We start from the raw sequence: 19,583 nt of genomic DNA on the forward strand, positions 1-19,583 counted from the left end.
TTCAATAATGATTTTTTAACCAACATCAGTTAACTTCATTTCGATGTATATTAATCACTAATAAATGTTTGAAATAAAACAATTCTTTATCTGAAGAATATCGGCGACAAAGCGGAGCCCGACGACTGGTCGCTATTTCTGACGATGATTTTGATTTTTAAGTATAACTTATCGGATAAAACCCATAAATGACGAACCAGAATAACCAGCAATGATCAAGAAGCCGTTATTTTGCTTTGTCTTGTGAAACGTCTAAATCACAGCTGTCGATGATAATGTGATTGTGATTTGGAAGCGGATTTTTTTTTTTTTTTACTTTTTATGGGAGGTTTCATCATATAATTTCAAGTTTAATTATTATGATATTTAATCGTTAAGACTGTATGTGAAAATACTCATACCAAGTGTTTTTACATTTTTTAAAGGCAAGATTGTAGAAAATTCACATTACGTATTTAGATAGATATGCGACATGTTATTGCGAAACCTGTATTATTATTGTATTAATTGAAATAAGTAACACTTCATTTTTATAATTGTTAATGAGCATGTACATATGCACATACACACTGAGATTTTATCAAAAAGTACAATTTGTACTCGACAGGTTCCCAAACTTTTCATTGGCATGCCCTAAATAAAGCCAATTAATGTAATGCCTTTTATTCTGCATTGGTTTATATAGCCTTGAATTTAAAATGTGTCTAAAAAATACTGTCATGTAGGAATATACGTATACCTTGAGAATTATGTGTCTTTGCAGTTAATATCACTTATGTGTCTTTTTATTTTGTATATCCCGTCTGCTACTAAAAAATGATTTATGTGACACTGAGTCACCAGCAAGCGATTGACATGCATGTAAGTCACTTTTTTTCTTTAATATCACTTGTGGGAGATGGCATAAAGTTCATTGTTGATCATTCCGTGTTCTATTTCTTCTGTATCTTCAGGATACGGCTTCATATCACCATGCCTTTGAATAAAAGCTGCTGATCGCACAAAGCTGTCCATGTAAGATTGACAATCAGCGTATGCATACGCATTTTCAGATGTCGGCGACAGTCCTCCGTTGTCCATCTCGATGTTATCTTCATTGGCGAGGACATGGTAGAAATTTGACTCCACCACGGGCATCTCTACACCAGTGGTATCATTATTCAGAGTTTCTGTATTTGGTTCTGAATCAGCACCAGAGGCCTGCTGCATACTGCTAAGGCTGCGTGGTGGAAGTTCGAGTATATTACTTGGATTCTGTTGGTTAGCGAGAGGGCGCTCTTCGAGTTCCTGAGTCGTCGCATGGGCACGCCATCTGCTTGAGTGATCACGGGGTGAGTAGATAACTCGGCGATCCACCTTTCTGCAAATTATAAAAGACATAAATAATCGATAGTGAGTAGAAGAAATATACCTCCTTTACTTAGATAATAATGTTTTAAGTTCATAGAATTTGAATTAGCAATGTATATATTTATACTCTGTCATAGGCTATTGTGTTATTTTACACCCATGTAAGACCTATCGTAGGTAAGTTAAGAAACCCGACACTCGGATGAGTAATTGGATGGAAATGAATGAAGTTGTGTCCATTCATTGGTGGTTCGATGTGGCGAAATTACTCGATAAAAATTGAAATACATGTACCTTACGCATGCAAAGGTCACAACAAGGGATATGACGACGGTTGCCCCGACTCCAGCAATGATAAGAATTGGCACGAAGCCAAAAGCTTCTGTATACGAAAGAAGTCAGCAAAACATAGATAAATGTATAAAGACAAAATAATAATTCATGGATATAAACAGGCATCCGTTTAATACTCGAAAGGACAATCAGAAAATGTCACGTTCAAAAAGGAAAACGTGATAGAAAGTAAAGATCGTTTGGAAATGAAATCATATGTAACGCAATATTCTCTATTCGCATTACTTTAGAAGATCATTTGGAGATTATTTATTTACCATGTGGCCTAGAAAAAGAGAGATAAAAAACAGCATAAAATACAGCAAACAAAAACACTCACACACACATATACACAAGAAACAAACATTAGAGGGGTGGCCCGGGCTGGAAATATTTATATCTAACTAAATAAAATAAAATTCACGGAGCAAAATGCTGAAAATTTGCTTTGTGAATGTTACTCTATTTATTGAGATATGTATTTCTCCAGCCTGGACTATCCCTCTAAACAATAACTCGGGAATCACTAAATATATTTTGGTTTCACAATTACAACAATAATTATAATGAATTAACGTCTTTGATTAAAGACAAAATAATTCGTCAAGTGTTGCAGGATGTGAAAAAAGCGGGGTTAAAAAATCGAATGGCGCATAATGTCACCAGGCATTGCAAACCCTTAAAAAATCTCCAGGGATGATTTTCAGTTCAATGACCTTATTTGAATTAGTGATTCTTAGCTTTAAAAAATGCGACATAACTCACCAACAATATGCCTACAAAGAGGTACATGTTTACTGCCTATGAAATGAAATTAACAAAGACCCTTTCAAACGTGAATCTTGAATCATTATTCCGCCCTATAAAACGTTAAAATGATTCATGATTTGAATGTTGATTCCAGTGAAAAATAAGGCTAATGACGAATATTTAGCGCGTGTGAAACCAAACTAGAACATGATTAGAATCACGAACGCTAATCACAGTCACGACTACAATAGCAATCATTACAGTGATGATTCAGGATTCAGGTGTGAAAAGGCCCATTGTAATAATGATTGCTATTGTAATCGTGTCTGTGATTAGCGTTCGTGATTCTAATCACGTTCTAATTTGGTTACACGCATGCCAAATATTCGTCATTATCCTTATTTTTCCCTGAATCATCATTCAAATTACGATTTTTTGACAGTGTGAAAGGGCGGCAAGTCTATTGATTAGTACATGGCCTCTCACAATTGTGCAAAGTTGACAAAAAAAATAGAGGAGATGACGTGTCATTGAAATTTCAAGAGGTCTTTTAATAAGTTAAAAGTTGTTAAGCTAACCAATTAAAAGGTTTAAAGTGAGACGGTGTTAAAAATAATGGCAGTACCTCGGTTCAAATGTTATGCATGGAAAACAACCCAAATTGTGTCAAAGTAAAACGTTGCAAAAATTTAAGAGAAAAAAAAATGTTTGAAGGAAAAGGAATTGGGCGTTTATATCCCAATTAATTAAATAAACAAAGAATAATAATTTTATTAAGAATATCAGAAAAAGACTCAATAAAGATAATATTTATGAGAAAAGCAACATATTTGAAAATAACAGAAACAAGAAAAGGGGTTTAATGGTAGAATGATAACAATTATATATTATACAAATATACTATGACACCCGAGGATCTGGCTAAAACTATTCGCATCGAAGGAACATCACATAGTACTATTCTCCCGAGGGCCATCGGCCCGAGGGAGAATAGTACTATGTGATGTTCCTGAGTGCGAATAGTTTTAGCCTGTTCCGAGAATGGGTCATTGTATATTTGTTTTATATCCCTTCCACTCATACCATTTTACAGCGAAACGATTTTAAATAAGTCGATATAGAACAATCGTTGAGAAAATGATAGGTCTTGCCGTATGGATCGTCTGTTCAGCGAGCGCACCTGGCCCGGTACTTGGTTAGTACAGCTCGCCGAAAGTTTCGCGTGGCATGCAGTGGAGAGTACCGTCTGGCTGAGCAGCGCTCTGCTCGCATCGCACCGCACAGCTCGCGAATCGCGAGGTAGGGGGGGGGGGGTCAAAAAAACGTATAGTTCACTTTTTCCCTAGGGAAAAAACGGACTATGCGTGACGTCAGCAAGGAAAATGAACTATTTCATGGCAAACGTTTTTCGTAGTAAAACTATTCTTTTTCTCCTTGTGTACACTCTCAATACAACGATCTTAAGTAAGGGATATAAAAATATATATATATAATATCAGTAATTATCGAAAAAAAAAGTGTTTTCATCCTTCGTTCAACGTGTATTATAAAAACGAGTGTTAGTCAAATGTATTCGCCTAAGCTTTTAATGAAAGAACAAACTTAATGAATCAAAATTAACATAGAACATGGCGAAATAGATATACATTTCAACCATCGTTAGTACTACATGAAACACAGAGATCGATCGACTGCGATTCATAAATTGATTTTAAAAAGTAGAAGCAAAGAGAAGGGGTTGAGAATTGGAAAAAAATAAGAGGAGAGCAGGGGAAAAGAAAGAAGGGAGGTGAATAAGAAATGACCGATAGTAAAACATGTTCACAAATTAAGGATTATACAACAATTTTGGGCATAACACGTATGAGAATGGAGAAGGGCTATTAGCTTTGTCAAAATGATATAGGGTTTTATTTTATGCGATGCTAAAACCCGGGAAAAGGCATTACAAACACGCCCACTCCGTGCAAAACAAACGGCTTTGTTCGCTGTGTTGCAAAGGATGAATGGGTCGATGATAACGATGTGCTTTCACATCAAGCTTGCATCGGTCGCGATCGGTCGTTGAAGTACCTCTCCGACCGTACTCAGCGACCGCGATCGTTTTTGACCAAGGATGAATATGGCATTTCGATCGGTCACTATATACGATGTGCTTTCACGTCATAATTTCATCGGTCGTTGGCTTCTGTCTCTGCGACCGTACCCAGCGATCGTACTTTGGTTTGAAAGCAACAGATCACTGTGAGCATGAAAATGTGAGCGATAGAACGACAAACAAATACATGTATAGCATTTGTTTATTCTACGAAAACAGAGGACCTCGGTGTTCTTGATTCATAAATAACACGTATACTATTTTAGTCCAGTCGAGCTTATTCAAGAACAGCAGAATAATCTTAGAGTGCAGATTTGTGAGTGTTACAACTGGAAAAAAACAGGGCAGCTCTCTCGATTTGGTGGTCACTTGAAAGACAGGTAGTCTTACATTAAATTTCATTTTGGGAGATTGTACGTGAATGTATTGTAATTTTCGAGAGTGTTCCTCATGGGAGGGGGGGTGCACTGTCAATGGCATGGGTGTCGATCACGGGTGGGGATGGGGGGGATATATCCCCCCCCCCAATATTTCAAGTGGGGGGGGGGATGGCCCCAATAATTTAGGGTAGAAAAATTATAATAATGATGATGAAAAAATGAAAAGTTTGATCATGATGATTATAGTGATGATTATGCCATCAATCAGTTTGTTTCCCTCGCAATTTGTGTATATTTATATTAAATAAAAACATTTTTTTCAGGACTATTAAACAGATGGGTGGAGGTTCAAGATGAAAAAGAGTGAAATGTTTTTTGTATATGATATTTTTAACACATGACATAAAAGGACCCCAACGAAAAACAACTTTTGTTGATAGGGTGTTCCATCCCACCATTGGTGAATAAATCAATTTTAATACATCAATTAATTCAAAAGGGTGGACAATAAACGGGAGTAAAAGGGTGGCAAGATAAATCGTCTAAGGAATGACCATATAAGCCCGATGGCGCACGAGAAGCCACACAGTTTGTAATTTGTGCTAGTCTTAATTGGTCCGAATCTGCATGTTATCATCATGCATTAAGAAAAAAGATATTGTCAGTCGGGTTAGATTTAAGAGAGAAGTTGTATACACAGAGGCGTCGATCGGGGGTGGGGGGGGGGCGATCACCCCACCAATGAAAATATTTGGGGGGGGGGACATATCGTTTTGCCCCCTCCCAATAATTCCGCATGTGCAACTAAAAATAAGATTGTAATGCTACACTGAAACCAGCAGCAAGCGAGATTGAGATTCCAACTCGATTTTAATTTAAAATCGTGCTCAAAATGTCTGCTTTTCAGATTGGAATATAAAAACTTTGAGCTCGCGCTTCGCGCTCGCATCATTTCTGTACCAAAACCCCATACTTTTCATGATTAAATAGGTGAATAGAATGTCCCGTTTTCAGTTCTATACCTCAAAAGAATTCCCACTTCGATTTGCAATAATCTTTTGTTGGATATGTATCTTGTTCTTTATTAAAAGCGTCCATTAAACTGTCTTTTTTTTCCAGATCGAAATATCAAAATTTTCAGCTGGCGCTTTGCGCTCGCATCTATTGTTCTTGTAGATACCCATCTTAATCATTGGTACCAAAAATGCTTAGAATATCAAGCTTTCACGTCAGAATATAAAGAAATTTTAGCTCGCTCTCTAGTGAGATACATGTATTTATGCTCCTCATGAGTTACTACAAACAAACCTAAACAGGTACATTTTTCCTGTTTTCATGTCATACTAAAAAATTTCAGCTCGCGCTTCGCGCTCGCATTGTTGGTGAGGGTGAGATATATGTCTCTTTCTCATGAATCATATATATATATATATATATATATTTATGCATAAATATATATATGTATGCATATATATATATATATATATATATATAAAATATAGGCCTATGTGTGTGGGGGGGTGTAGGGGTGTGTGGATGAGTTTGTTCGTTTTGTATGATCGAGCGCCTTTGGAACGTTGATTCATGATTTTGCCCCCCCCCCCCCAATCTGAAAAATGGATCGACGCCCCTGTGTATACATCATGCTCAATAAACAGATCACTGTGAACATGGTCCAGACAATTTTTGTCATTTTTTCTTTCGTATTAGTTTAGAATAGGCTTACTTGTAACACAAATTGAATTTTCAAAAAAAAAATTATATATTAAGTACAGTACACTACAACAATGAAGGAATTTCCAAGAACACCATGCATATCAATTACTCCAACATGTCCTAACTTGTGATTTTAGTGGGGGTAATGTTGAAAGATCCCCATCCACAAGAACTTTTGTGTCAATCATCTCCCCCAACCAAGAATACCGATCGACACCCATGGTCAATGGGTAAAAACCTTGTTTTAATATGAGCCGGATTCATAAGCATAATAGCATGGAAATCATTTTTCTTCTTCTTCTTCTTCTTCGGGCATGTCTGCCGTATTTTTGTATATTTTGACTGCAAATGTACCACTTTGGAAGTTTGTAATACCACTTTGGAAGTTTGTAAGCGGGACGTAGATGTAGCAAATTGTATGCTGGATGGGGTCTTTTGAAACAAACAAATTCAATTTCCAGTTGGATTTTCCAAACAGCTTCCAATCAACCGTGATTTTTTTTTTCTTAACCTCCTGTTGGCGCTATTATACCATTTTACAGATCGAGATTATTAATCTGATGATACGATTTGTGTTTTCTTCTTGTCAGGCCATCGCACAAAAAAAAGACACATGTGAATAGTAATTATGCATACCTGTAGATCCATTAGAATCAATATCGCCAATGTCACGATTCTGCTGAAAATCGACACTGCAGTTGGTTTTAGAGGCGTTTTTCAAGGCAACTGAAACGAAATAGGAACACTTTTTAGCCTATATCTATCTTATTCGGTTAATTTCATCTTCTTGTAATCATGGAAATACTTAGAAAAAACAAAAGTTAATTACAAAAGTAATACCAACTTAAGAACCGAATTCGAAATTAACTCTTCCAGTACCCTTCTCATATGTTTCTATAAATACATGTTTCACCTAATTCTGATTGTAAGTGTCAAATATTTTTGCAACATATGCTAAAGACACAATAGAAATAGACGGGTATTTCATCTGAGAAACACTACCAGTTATACTACTAGTAGTAATACTAACTATAATAATAATGATAATAATGATAATAATTATGATTTTGATAAATGCTAACAATAGTGAAAATAAGATATGATCTTGGTAAGCACAAAAGACCCACCTCGATACACTGCCATTGCAGTATAACCACCACACATTTTCTTAGAGTTATGTTGGCATGGTAAACCACAGAAATTATCTTCTAGTTTCTTAACAAGACATGCCTCCACCGATAGACCATGGAGACAGGTGCAACCACATTTAGTAAGGTTGTACAGAGTTGCAACTAAGAATCCATCTTCTTTACACTTTGCTGTACAAGAGTCCGGTGTGTTTAATGTTGAAACGAATAGATGGTAAGGTGATTCCATGCACTTTTGTTGATAGCAGCCAATGTAATCACCATCTGAAAAGGAAATGATCTACGATGGTAAAATCACACACATACACACGTACGCAAAAGCATCGTACTGGGAAATGATCAATGTATCGCTAATAGTGCATGGGTGCGGGACTTCAATCTAGTGTTCTTGTAAATAATTTTTTTATGAATACTAATGATACACGATTATCATGAAGGTGAATAAAGTAATGAAAGCGGGCACGATGGTAGTTAGAAATGATAATAATGGCAATCATGATTATACAGAATGACGATTATCGTCAATATGTGTAGTCATTATCGCCATAATCATAAAGGGTAATGAAGCCGATCCATGGACGCCATTTTTTTGGTTAGTATGCCTACAGGTGCATCCGATGCGAGAGAGCAGTGGGAATGACAACACAATAGACTGCCTTGTAGGCTTTGAATCAGACTACAAATATTTGATTTTTTTTTCCAGAGTCTTGCCTCAATGTTTAAATAAATAAAAAATCTGAAAAATAATGCTAGGTGAGCCTCAAACCTACGTCCATGAAAGCACAGCAGTACTGGCTTACTGAGTGAGCCACACCAATCGAGGTGATCGATGGGTTTGAAATTACAATAAAATATATGCTAATGTTCCGTGTCTATCAATATACATGATGTGTAATCTTACTAAATAAACCCTATCATATCGCCAGTTACACTGTTATCTCGTATCGGATGCACACGTAATCCCCCCCCCCCAAAGAAAACACTCTCGAACGATTAATTATTCCCAAATTATACCACGTTCACATTTGCTCTGCGGCGGCCGTACGGCGAGTCGAAAACAGCCGTTTTATTCATTTTTACTAAAACCACCTATATGTGGCTGGTACAAACAAATGTTAAAACGGCTGTGACCAAGGTATTAGTCGTTCCCTTCTGACAAAAAAAAACTTTTGGTTCTCAAAAAGTATCTCTTAATACCAACCACACAATGTCCATAAAGAATCGACTCAGCGGTCTTAAATATTATCATGCAATACCGTCGTATTCAATGATAAATCAGCATCATGGTAAATGCGTTGCTTGTCCTCAATTATTAGGGCCCCGGGAACGATTGTTTTGGGCTGAGGTTGCTGAAGGTTGTATTTATCCAAAGAAATATGACAAGCAGAAATAAGGGGTTTCAACACCAAATATTGGTAATGTTTTCATTCATTTATCCACTGTTACACACCTACCATAAATCGAGGGGGTGCTGCCTATGGAAAACGATACACGCATCACCCTCCGGGAAAATCTTGGAGGTGCTTCAGCAACAAGCACCTTCAGCAACAAGTATCCCCCGCTTCCCGAGGGCCATGCAAATATTCCAGTCAAACAGACGGTATATACTGTTGTTTCAAGATTTCAATTTTCAATAAGAGCAGATGATTGAGAAAACACGAAGTTAATGGTATGACTAAGATTGTACAGGTATTTTTTTCTTTACAATTCTTTATTTTGGACGTCAGCTTTGCGCGTTTTCCCAGTATTGCAAGTAATGCAAAGTCCCTCAAACAATATTTAATAAAAAGAAAAACAAATATTGTGAACTTGTTGAGAAGTGATCTATCTATATTTCACATACGTAACCTAAATATAGAACAAGAACTTTTTTTATAGTAGGTTACATGTTCTTTATTTCATAGAATAAAATCCAAAATGTAAAGAACATGCCCTTTTTCTATATGCATGTGTAAATAGAAGTCAATCAGATAAATTTCTATAACATGAACATATTATCAACATGAATTTATTTTATCTTTTTTTTTGGGGGGGGGGGTTCGCTTATGATATCACCAAAATATTTGGAAAAAAAAGGGTAATCATCTTTTTTTTTAACGATATTTCGGGCCTCACGTTCTTCTTAAATGTTGTTTTTGTTTAAGAGATAGTCACCTTTCTCATTTTCCTTTAATATTAATATTATGCCTTACCGATCGCTAGCCTCATTGTGTCTTTTGAAGATTTCTTATCCGTCGAAAATATATCAGCGAAGCCCATTGGTCCTAACATCAAACCAATGAATATCATCCAATAAATCAGTATTGCAAGTAATGTAAAGTCCCTCAAACAATATTTAATAAAAAGAAAAAAAAATATTGTGAACTTGTTGAGAAGTGATCTATCTATATTTCACATACGTAACCTAAATATAGAACAAGAACTTTTTTTATAGTAGGTTACATGTTCTTTATTTCATAGAATAAAATCCAAAATGTAAAGAACATGCCCTTTTTCTATATGCATGTGTAAATAGAAGTCAATCAGATAAATTTCTATAACATGAACATATTATCAACATGAATTTATTTTATCTTTTTTTTTTTTGGGGGGGGGTTTCGCTTTTGATATCACCAAAATATTTGAAAAAAAAGGATAATCATTTTTTTTTTAACGATATTTCGGGCCTCACGTTCTTCTTAAATGTTGTTTTTGTTTAAGAGATAGTCACCTTTCTCATTTTCCTTTAATATTAATATTATGCCTTACCGATCGCTAGCCTCATTGTGTATTTTGAAGATTTCTTATCCGTCGAAAATATATCAGCGAAGCCCATTGGTCCTAACATCAAACCAATGAATATCATCCAATAAATTCCAACATTCGTGATGGCTGCCATGCTGGCGATTTGTAATGCTTTCTTAGATGCTCTTCGCTTATCGATATTGGTTTGCCGTGCGTTTGCGAAACGTGGTACCATTTCCCTGAAGCTCTTTTGTCTTTGGTTTGTAGGAATCAACGGATAATTGCAATAAAATAACAATCATGGCGATGTAATGGACATACTTCAAGAAACACTAGATGACAAATCGCTAGAATTAGAAAAACACTTGTGCAGCTCATATTTCTGACGAAACCAAAGCCCCACTTGATCTTCTGAGTGATGCACTTTCGACAAGCAGGACATGGGTATCATAAATCATTTGTTAATTGGTACTAATTGCTCTCTTTATCATCTGATCATTAAGTCTTTCTGATCAGATCTTTGGGTGTGATTTTACTTGAAAGCTCTGGGAGAAAGACAACATTAGTAGAAATAAATTAGTTAAATAAATCACATCATGACGAAACTGCAACTTGCCCCCAACGAGTAAGACTATTGTTCTGCTTTTGGATCGAGACCATATCTGTCACTAACCTTGGATTTTAAAAAGTGTTTACCGCGAACAAGTTTTCTGATCAATGTCAATTAACTTCTAGATAATGACAAGAAAATGTTATTTTGACATTTGAGTACAAAATCAAGGTTTACCTAAGATAGTATTTTCATTAAATATTAGATTTGTTTAACGTAATTGTTTCACTTTGTTCTCATTAAAAAAATATATACAGCGAATCTGTACACTACAACACATAAGCTCTGAAAAAAAAAACCAGCATGACCTACAATATGCGTACAAGGTACACTGAATGTACAGTGCAGCGAATGATAGTGTGTGTATAGGAGATACACACAGCAGAAGGCAGTCAACATAGTCCATTTCTTAAAATCCAAGATCGTACTCTTGCTTTAATAGAATATAATAAACAATACAAATGTGTTTGCGAACATCTTAAGAGCTGCTATGGATGGAGATTGTCGACTTCACGTTGTCATCCCAACTTACACTAGATTTCTTATAGAAATTCATTGCATTAAAAAACAAATCTTTCAAACAATTACTAATAGAGCATAGATAAACTCCATCCAACGTTTCTAATCTTATTTAGTCTGCATGAACAAATATTAATAATACAAATACACCAAAACACAAACAGACTTAGGCATGGCGAAAAGGGAACGAAATGAAGTCAGGCCTTTTTTTTTATTGACTTTCATACAAAGGAATCAGGAATATATTAATTATATTTGGAAGATACCATCTGACTTGCCAATATATAATTAGCGAAAATTCGTTGTAGGCAATTGTGCAAATGAATGATTTGTTTTATCATTTATAATTTTGAGCGTATTTATCGGTGCACACATTTAGGAATGATTTCATATTTACAGTGCCATTGATAATATCTATAGTATAGTTGCAACAATAGAGGTATTACTTGTGGTTGAACCATAACATTCAAACCATACATAACGACATAATTTAAGAATTAAAGTATAATATTTAGATGCTAAGATGTACATTTTATTTACATCTTTAACATTAAATTTGATGTTTGCAAATAGTCACCTATCGGCAATTAACAATTCCAAACAATTTCGAGTGAAACTTATGGCATCAATTTCGACTATTGCCATGGGTACCTCCTCGTCCTCATTTGTCCGAAACGAATTATAGATTTTGTTTTGCATAATTCAGTTCCATTTTGTCTCGGCAAGATACCACCATAAGGGTTGAAGGTTTGTAAAAATCATCATAAAAATAATAATAATGTGTCCATTTATGTAGCTCAGTTACTATGTGCATATACTCAACTGCACTTGGATACTTGGTATCATATTATTAACCCGGCTGTAGCTGAGCCGCCATATTAATTGGCGCTAAAGCGTTCAAGGAAAACTCCTACCGGGTACCCATTCACCTCACCTTGGTCGAGTGCAGCACAATGTGGATAAATATCTTGCTGAAGGAAATAACGCCATGGCTGGGATTCGAACCCACGACCCTCTGTTTCAAAGTCCGGAGACTAATCCACTGGGCCACGACGCTCCAAAAGTAATAAAAATAAGACATCGAACAGAATTCTCAGATAATTGGATGAAAATCCTCGTTCAGACTTAGGCTATTTAGGCAGAGTAAGGTCAGAGGAAAATTCGGAATAGTTTCCAACTTGACAAAGTTAGATCACCTTGTCCGAACTTCTTAGTATAGGAATTTAATTCTATGGATCAAAATTTAAAATGTTTTTTTTTCCATTATGGGCTTTGATCCAGCTGAGGCACGGCGACTTGTCATTGTTAAGAACTCACCTACACTGTCGAAAATCTGTTTATCTGGGTCGCTCGAGCCACTTACCTATCACTGTGGTCTAGTGGTTAAGGCAAAGGCGTTCAAAGTTAAGAGCCCGGGTTCGTTTCCCCGCATTGACATTTTATCGGCATTACCATTTTTTTTCCCAAAGGGCGGATAGCTCTGAGGAACCTTGATTTAAGCTACGCCTAGATGTGGACATAGGCGGCGGAAGCGGGGGGGGGGTCGGGAGGGAGGGAGGGACCTGTCACCTCTTAAATTTGACGTGGGGGGACGACCCCCCCCCCCAAAAAAAAAAAAAAAAAATCAGTTGGACCCCCCTAAAATTTAGGTTGATGACCTTTCTTTTCTTTTTTTCTTTTTTTTGCTTGTCAAAAAATTTGGTTGGTCCCCCCCCCTAATTTGTTTTGGCTTCCGCCCGCCAATGTATATGGACCATTGTTCTCTTCATTCATTTCTTCCAACATGAATACAAGAGTTGTCAAAGCTGTTGTGCATGTATAATATGTCACTTTTTTATTTGTCCCATACATGCACTGTGTATCTAAGCAATTTTCCATAGGGCATGTGGCTCTGAGGAACCTATATTCAAGCTACGCCTACTATTGTGCTCTTCATTTCTTTTTTCACAACATATTTAAATACCAGAGTTACGAAAGCTGTTGTACATGTATAACTTCTCACATTTATAAAGAGAGAGAGAGAGAGAGAAATAAAGAACAGTTTGCTTGCACAAGGGTCGGATCTACTTTAGATCTTCCCCGAACGTTCAATTTCTCCCATAGTGCAACATATTCTTGCAAACCAAATTTGTCCCGATAAAGTACCCAACCATTTAGATATAAAATCCAGTCTTAAAACATGCAGCTCTTCATAAGTTAAGAAATGGCGTTGTGGATCCCAAACCTTATGCAAACAAAGTAAGATCTGAGAGAGTGGGGAACTTCGATCACTTACTATGTAGGAACACGTACGTTAATTCGCAGGTAACAATAATAAAGTGATCGCTAGCTGGTATGATCACGGTTCAACTTTTCAATATTCTGTTTGCAAGCGTAAATTTATTGAAAAAATAATAGTTTTGAAAATGTGAGGTCCGGCAGATTGTTTTCGAACGGTTTCCCTTTGCATTCTGATGGTAATGTATCATGATAAATTTTGGTTCGCTTTATTTCTTAGAGATTGCATAAAGTTCGTTATTGATCATTTCATGTCCGATCTCTTCAGAACCCTCTGGGCACCGAGGCATGCTATCATACTGTGTACGAATGAAAGCAGCCGAGCGAGTGAAACTGTCGGTGTAGGCTCGGCAATCAGCGTATGCGTAGGCATTTTCAATAGCCATTGAATGTTCTTGGCTGTATGTTTCGCAGTCATCTTCCTTGTTTAGGACATGGTAGAATTTTGATTCTGGCACGGGCATATCACCTTCCTCAGTAATGACATTATAAAAATCGGATTCTCGAACCAGAATACCGTCGCTTGTGACTTCTTCTTTAGTGTTTCGGATCCGAGTTCGTACCGAGTCTACCTCAGATGGCTGTTGGCCGCTACCAAGGTTTCGGAGAGGAAGTTGTGGTTGATTACTGCTTGTTTGTGGGTCAGTAAGATGGCGCTCTTCATTTTCTCGAGACGATGCATCGGCACGCCATCTGCGTGAATGATTTCGAGGCGAGTAGACCACCCGACGATCCCGGTTTCTGAAGTGTGTTGGGGAAATCGATTAAGGAGTGTTATAATATCATGAGGGCTAGGCAGATGAGTTTGAATGCACAATACTAAACAATAATCAGCTATTTACATGATATATAACCTGGCTGGAAAAATCACAATGTCCCACAGTGTGTGTCACAGTGTGCGCCACAGTCTGTTCACAGTGTGAAACATACAGCATGTACAGTGATATCACTTTCACGCTGTGAAATATGAGCATGTTAAGAGTGCAAATAGTATTTTCACTTAATCCAGTATTGAGTGAACACACTGTGATCACATCACGCTGTATATATTTATATATATATTTATATATAAAAACATTTTTCAAGTCAACCTTGTCCTCAATACTGGAATTATGCCCAGCTACTTAAATAACATATAGTTAAGTTCAGTATAAAACAACGTAATGTTTACATGCCAGAAGGGAACTAACGATTTTACTAAACCGCATACATTCGTAATTCCGAAGCTTCGTTATTCCGAAGGTTCGGTTGTTCCGAAGGTTCGTAATTCCGAAGGTTCGTTAGTCCGAAAACTAAATGATTAACTAACCTTATTTCTTTTTCGGATTAACAAACCTTCGGAACAACGAACCTTATTTCGTTTTCGGATTAACGAACCTTCGGAACAACGAACCTTATTTCGTTTTCGGATTAACGAACCTTCGAAACATCGAACCTTATTTCGTTTTCGGATTATCGAACCTTCGGAATAACGCCACAAATGTTCGGATTAACGAACCCTTTTACGTTTTCGGATTAACGAACATCGAGGTATAGGCAATTTGCGTGTTTCGGAATTACGAACCTTCGGAATAAAGAACCTTCGGAATTACGAAGTGTAACCTTACTAAACACTTCGCCCTTTCTTTATCAGACTTTCTAAAATGCCAATGTGTATCAGTAAGTTTTGTAAAAATGTAATGCAAATACCTCAAACAAGCATAGACGATTATGATGAGTAATACTAGGAATAAACTCGCACCGCCAATAACATAAGGTCTTACATGACCCCACGACCATGACCAAGATTCCGTTGATCCTAAAGAAAGGAAAAGTGAAACAAAAATAGATAAATGTCCTGCATCAATAAAATATAAATAGGATCATCACAACTAAAAACGCTCCGCCACAAAAAAAGAAAAAAATACACCCCCCTAAAAAAAGGAAACGCTGCAATAGCACCTGCACATCGGGACGGGAGAAATGTTATATGCCGCCATTAATTTTGTTTCCCAAATTAGATAAGAGAGCTACTGCAGATCTTTCGACTTAGTGCCCAGTAACATTAACATTTGAGATAATGACAGTGGGGGCAGATTTTAAATATCGATTATACACAATATCAACACAATTAAGTCATAGAAATCAGCCCAACAATTAAATGCTCCTTTAATTTCTCAGTAACTGTTAATGAAATGACGGGAGCTTCATGACAATTAAGCGCCATCCCACATATCATCCTCCATCAATGAAGGCAGCCACGTCGCCCAATAAAAAACATAGTCTATGGAAATATGTAGTTTCTCAAGCACATAACTGGTATATCTCAATTTAAAGATATTTGGCACAGACTCGAAAATGCGCTGTATTGAAAATGTTCCTCTTACAATCGGAATGCGTTGTTATTTGAAGAAAAAAAAAATAATAATGAAATTAATAAATTCCGCGTGTTAGTTCGGATACCAAAATTGGGATCTTGACAAAGTAGTCCATCTAGCCCTAGCAATGTTTATTTTGGTGAAAACCAAATTGCACCAGAATTTCTCCCAAATTTCAGATTTGATTATTTGTTGATAATAATGCCACTTTTGATTACGATTCTTAAAATGCTACCGTACTACCGGTATATAGTAGTTCTAATTTCACCACCACTAGTACCATATATTACTATTACTACAATTTCCATTGCTACTAATAAAAGCTCTGATAATGATCGTTATTAACAATATTATTTAGCATAATGCAAGTATATAAGTATCGCAAAGATGCAAAAAAAAATGGTACCAATTCATTTTTATTTTAGCTTTGATGATGTGTGGCTCTCGCAAATATAAACAAAAATAAGTACAATCTCACAAAATTGTCCCCTTTTCCAAATTTATATGTACTAGCGAGAAATTATTCTAAATGATACAAAATTATGTATCTGCATATACCTTCAGATACATCCGTATTACTACTATTAGGCTTGGTCTGCGTGCAGTTGCTTTTTGATGCGTTTCTAGATTTAACTTGAAAAATAAAAGAGAGAGAAAAAAAATAAATTTAAACATAATCACGTGGAAAAGACGAGTTAATATATGACTTGTTTTTATTACTATTGTAATTTCATCTTTGCATTTCTTGCCCATATTCACTGCTGTACCCCCACCCCCCTTTCCTTCTTGAAAATCATTAACGCCAACCAACAGCCGTAACATACTATATTTTCATAAATGAGCTGTATCATTGCACTCTAAACAAAGAATATGTTAAATCAACGAATGAAAGGCTGGAGGGCTAACAACTTTTTTTTTTATGTAGAATTTACCACTTTAAAAGGTTACATCCAACATCTAAATTGTTGGACTGAGCTTTATGCAAGGATGGATATAACGTTTTGGGAAAAAAAATGTCACTGATTTTTCATTTGAGTTTTTAGAGTAAAGAAGTCCAAAATAACCCCATGAAACTATATTTATACGATAATAGGCAATTTTACACTAATGGGAAAAACAAACTCTGCAAACTTCCAAGCAGTTACAGAAGGGAAAAAAATATATCACATACATTCTTGTACTTTTTTTTTACTTTATAACTTCAAAGTTTTGCAAAATGGAGAAGAAGTCATTCTTTTTGGATAAACTATTTTTATTTTTTACTACTTTTTGTTAAAAGTTTGAAGACCAAATTGTTTATTTTCGAAAGGTCTCATTTTCTTTATTTCTTCAAATCTATAAAAAAAGAATAAAAAAATGAGTGGAAAGCTTATGCATTACTAGTATTCCGTCTCCATAATTCGTAAGATGGCATCCTTACAATAGCTCAAACAATACCACAATCTTAAACCAAATCAGTCAAATTAACTGGACCGGTAGTCAGCTGGGTGCAATTGACATGTCTAGTCACATCTCTGACATATACGTGTATTCTAATCCAGAATAAGTCTGCTCTAGTGAAATGCGACTAAACAATCGTCAATATGACTAGAATAAGAGTGACACCCAGCTGACCCTATCAACTAGTCACTTTGACTCATTTTGCAAGAAACTTACCATCATATACAGATGCTCCGAGATAGCCACCACAGAATATAGATACATTACCTCTGCATGGTAAGCCACATGTGTTGCCTAGACCGGGGTCCATAACTTTACCAATGCATGCATTCGGCAGCTCACACGAGCAAGAGCATTTTGTTCTGTTGTATACAGCAGCTATACTATAACCTTGTTGTTTGCATGTTGCTGTACACGAATCGGGCGTTACCTCTGAGAGGTTTAGATGATATAGCAAATGTATGTCAAAGCAGGTTTGAGGATAGCAACCCGGGTAGTTACCATCTGAAATGATAATAATAAAACAATTGTAAGGTAGCACTGGTAACATCGACAAGTGGTTTTGATGAATGTAAAGGGAAACGATGAAAATATTCAACACAATAGATAAATGGCTGTCAAAGATAACGATGTAAAGATTCATAATTACACATTCAACTGGCTGACGTTTTGTTTCATTTTTTATTCATTTTTTGGTTGGGAGGTGGGAGGGAGGGATTTGTTTTCTTCCGTTGGGGTGCAATATCTAAATGGTGTGGAAAAAATTGCAATTTGCTATTTGACTTTAATAGTTATTTCTCATGACAGACTTACCATTTGCGCGTATTCCTTCTTCTTCTGTACTCGAAGTGCTGTTTGCGCTACTCACAGCAACCAGAAGTAACCGAACTGCCATTATCAAATACACTCTGTTTACCATACAAAATATATCCATTGTCTTATATGTGTACATCCAAGGCACTATTATGCTACCGTTTTTCTGTTTGTCTATTTCCTATCTCAGATTCATCATGCTGTTCACCGCAGTTTACATCATGTCTGTTATAGAGCTACCAACATCTCCAGTCCTGAATAAAGATTTCACGGATGAAATGGACAATTGTCAATTTCCTTATGCTCAAAATGGTAACGTTACAAGGCTTCTTACAATAAAACTCTCGTGGCTTTCCTTAGAGATTTGCAAAACCATAATTTGCTTTGATCTTCACAGTTGGCTACTTTCGACGAGAATGGGAAAGTGAGTTTGGTATTAATGAGCCCATTAATTGCGATGCAACGTACTAAGTGTAGAAACAAAATACTCTGAATATAAACGATAAACGAATCGTGTGCTACATTGCCACGACTAACGGACACAAATAAAATAATAAAAAAGAGAATTGAAATTGAAACAAACAACTAAAGGCCGATATGAGCCTAATCGATATGCATATTATGTACACTGCAAAAACTGTGGTGTTAAAACTGACACCAATTGGTGTTAATAGAGGACCACATGCACCCTGAGGTGTTAAAATAACACCCTAGAGATTGAACATAACACCAAAGAGCGTAAATGTAACAACCATAGGTGTTGTAATAACACCTGTAGGTGTAAAACTAACACCACCAATTTAACACCGGTGTAAAATAACTGGTGTGGTCCTCTATCTACACCTTTTAACACCACAGTTTTTGCTGTGTATTTTTGTAAAATGAACTCAGAAGGTAATAGCAAAAAGATGAAACAATGCCAATCTGAAATTACGACCATTTTTTTTTCATCCCCGAAAGCTTGAATGGAAGATGGGTTCTGTCTGATAAATATATATATATCATATGCTTTGCGTTTCCTATTTGTTGAAAATCATTACCATAATTACCAGACTAAGAACAAGGACG

The 19,583-nt window shown here is 36.2% G+C and overlaps 2 protein-coding genes across 2 annotated transcripts; both read right to left on the reverse strand.

Moving 5' to 3' along the window:
- Window positions 1–323: 323 nt before the first annotated feature.
- LOC129280085 (uncharacterized) lies at window positions 324–10,833 on the reverse strand. Its single transcript, XM_064112382.1, has 5 exons — window positions 10,524–10,833; window positions 7,755–8,039; window positions 7,264–7,353; window positions 1,645–1,732; window positions 324–1,360 (listed from the first exon to the last, which is right to left on the reverse strand). Exons 1-5 carry the CDS (start codon window positions 10,732–10,734, stop codon window positions 886–888), a joined length of 1,149 nt encoding a protein of 382 aa, XP_063968452.1. The 5' UTR covers window positions 10,735–10,833; the 3' UTR covers window positions 324–885.
- Window positions 10,834–11,821: 988 nt separating this feature from the next.
- LOC135157295 (uncharacterized) lies at window positions 11,822–19,006 on the reverse strand. Its single transcript, XM_064112408.1, has 5 exons — window positions 18,516–19,006; window positions 17,919–18,206; window positions 16,821–16,895; window positions 15,595–15,703; window positions 11,822–14,646 (listed from the first exon to the last, which is right to left on the reverse strand). Exons 1-5 carry the CDS (start codon window positions 18,652–18,654, stop codon window positions 14,115–14,117), a joined length of 1,143 nt encoding a protein of 380 aa, XP_063968478.1. The 5' UTR covers window positions 18,655–19,006; the 3' UTR covers window positions 11,822–14,114.
- Between the last annotated feature and the right edge of the window lie 577 nt (window positions 19,007–19,583).

Source organism: Lytechinus pictus, chromosome 17 (assembly GCF_037042905.1).
Source record: "Lytechinus pictus isolate F3 Inbred chromosome 17, Lp3.0, whole genome shotgun sequence".
NCBI classification, from domain to species: Eukaryota; Metazoa; Echinodermata; class Echinoidea; order Temnopleuroida; family Toxopneustidae; genus Lytechinus; species Lytechinus pictus.

Bases quoted from the DNA above. Each gene is read 5' to 3' on its own strand.
- LOC129280085 (XM_064112382.1), bottom strand. From the start codon at position 10,734: ATGGTACCACGTTTCGCAAACGCACGGCAAACCAATATCGATAAGCGA. The intron at 7,354-7,754 runs GTGGGTCTTTTG...ATTTCGTTTCAG, and splicing joins TGCAATGGCAGTGTATCGAG to TTGCCTTGAAAAACGCCTCT. The intron at 1,361-1,644 runs GTACATGTATTT...TATAATTTGCAG, and splicing joins GTGACCTTTGCATGCGTAAG to AAAGGTGGATCGCCGAGTTA.
- LOC135157295 (XM_064112408.1), bottom strand. From the start codon at position 18,654: ATGTACACATATAAGACAATGGATATATTTTGTATGGTAAACAGAGTG. The intron at 18,207-18,515 runs GTAAGTCTGTCA...TTATCATTTCAG, and splicing joins AGAAGGAATACGCGCAAATG to ATGGTAACTACCCGGGTTGC. The intron at 14,647-15,594 runs GTATTTGCATTA...AACACACTTCAG, and splicing joins ATCGTCTATGCTTGTTTGAG to AAACCGGGATCGTCGGGTGG.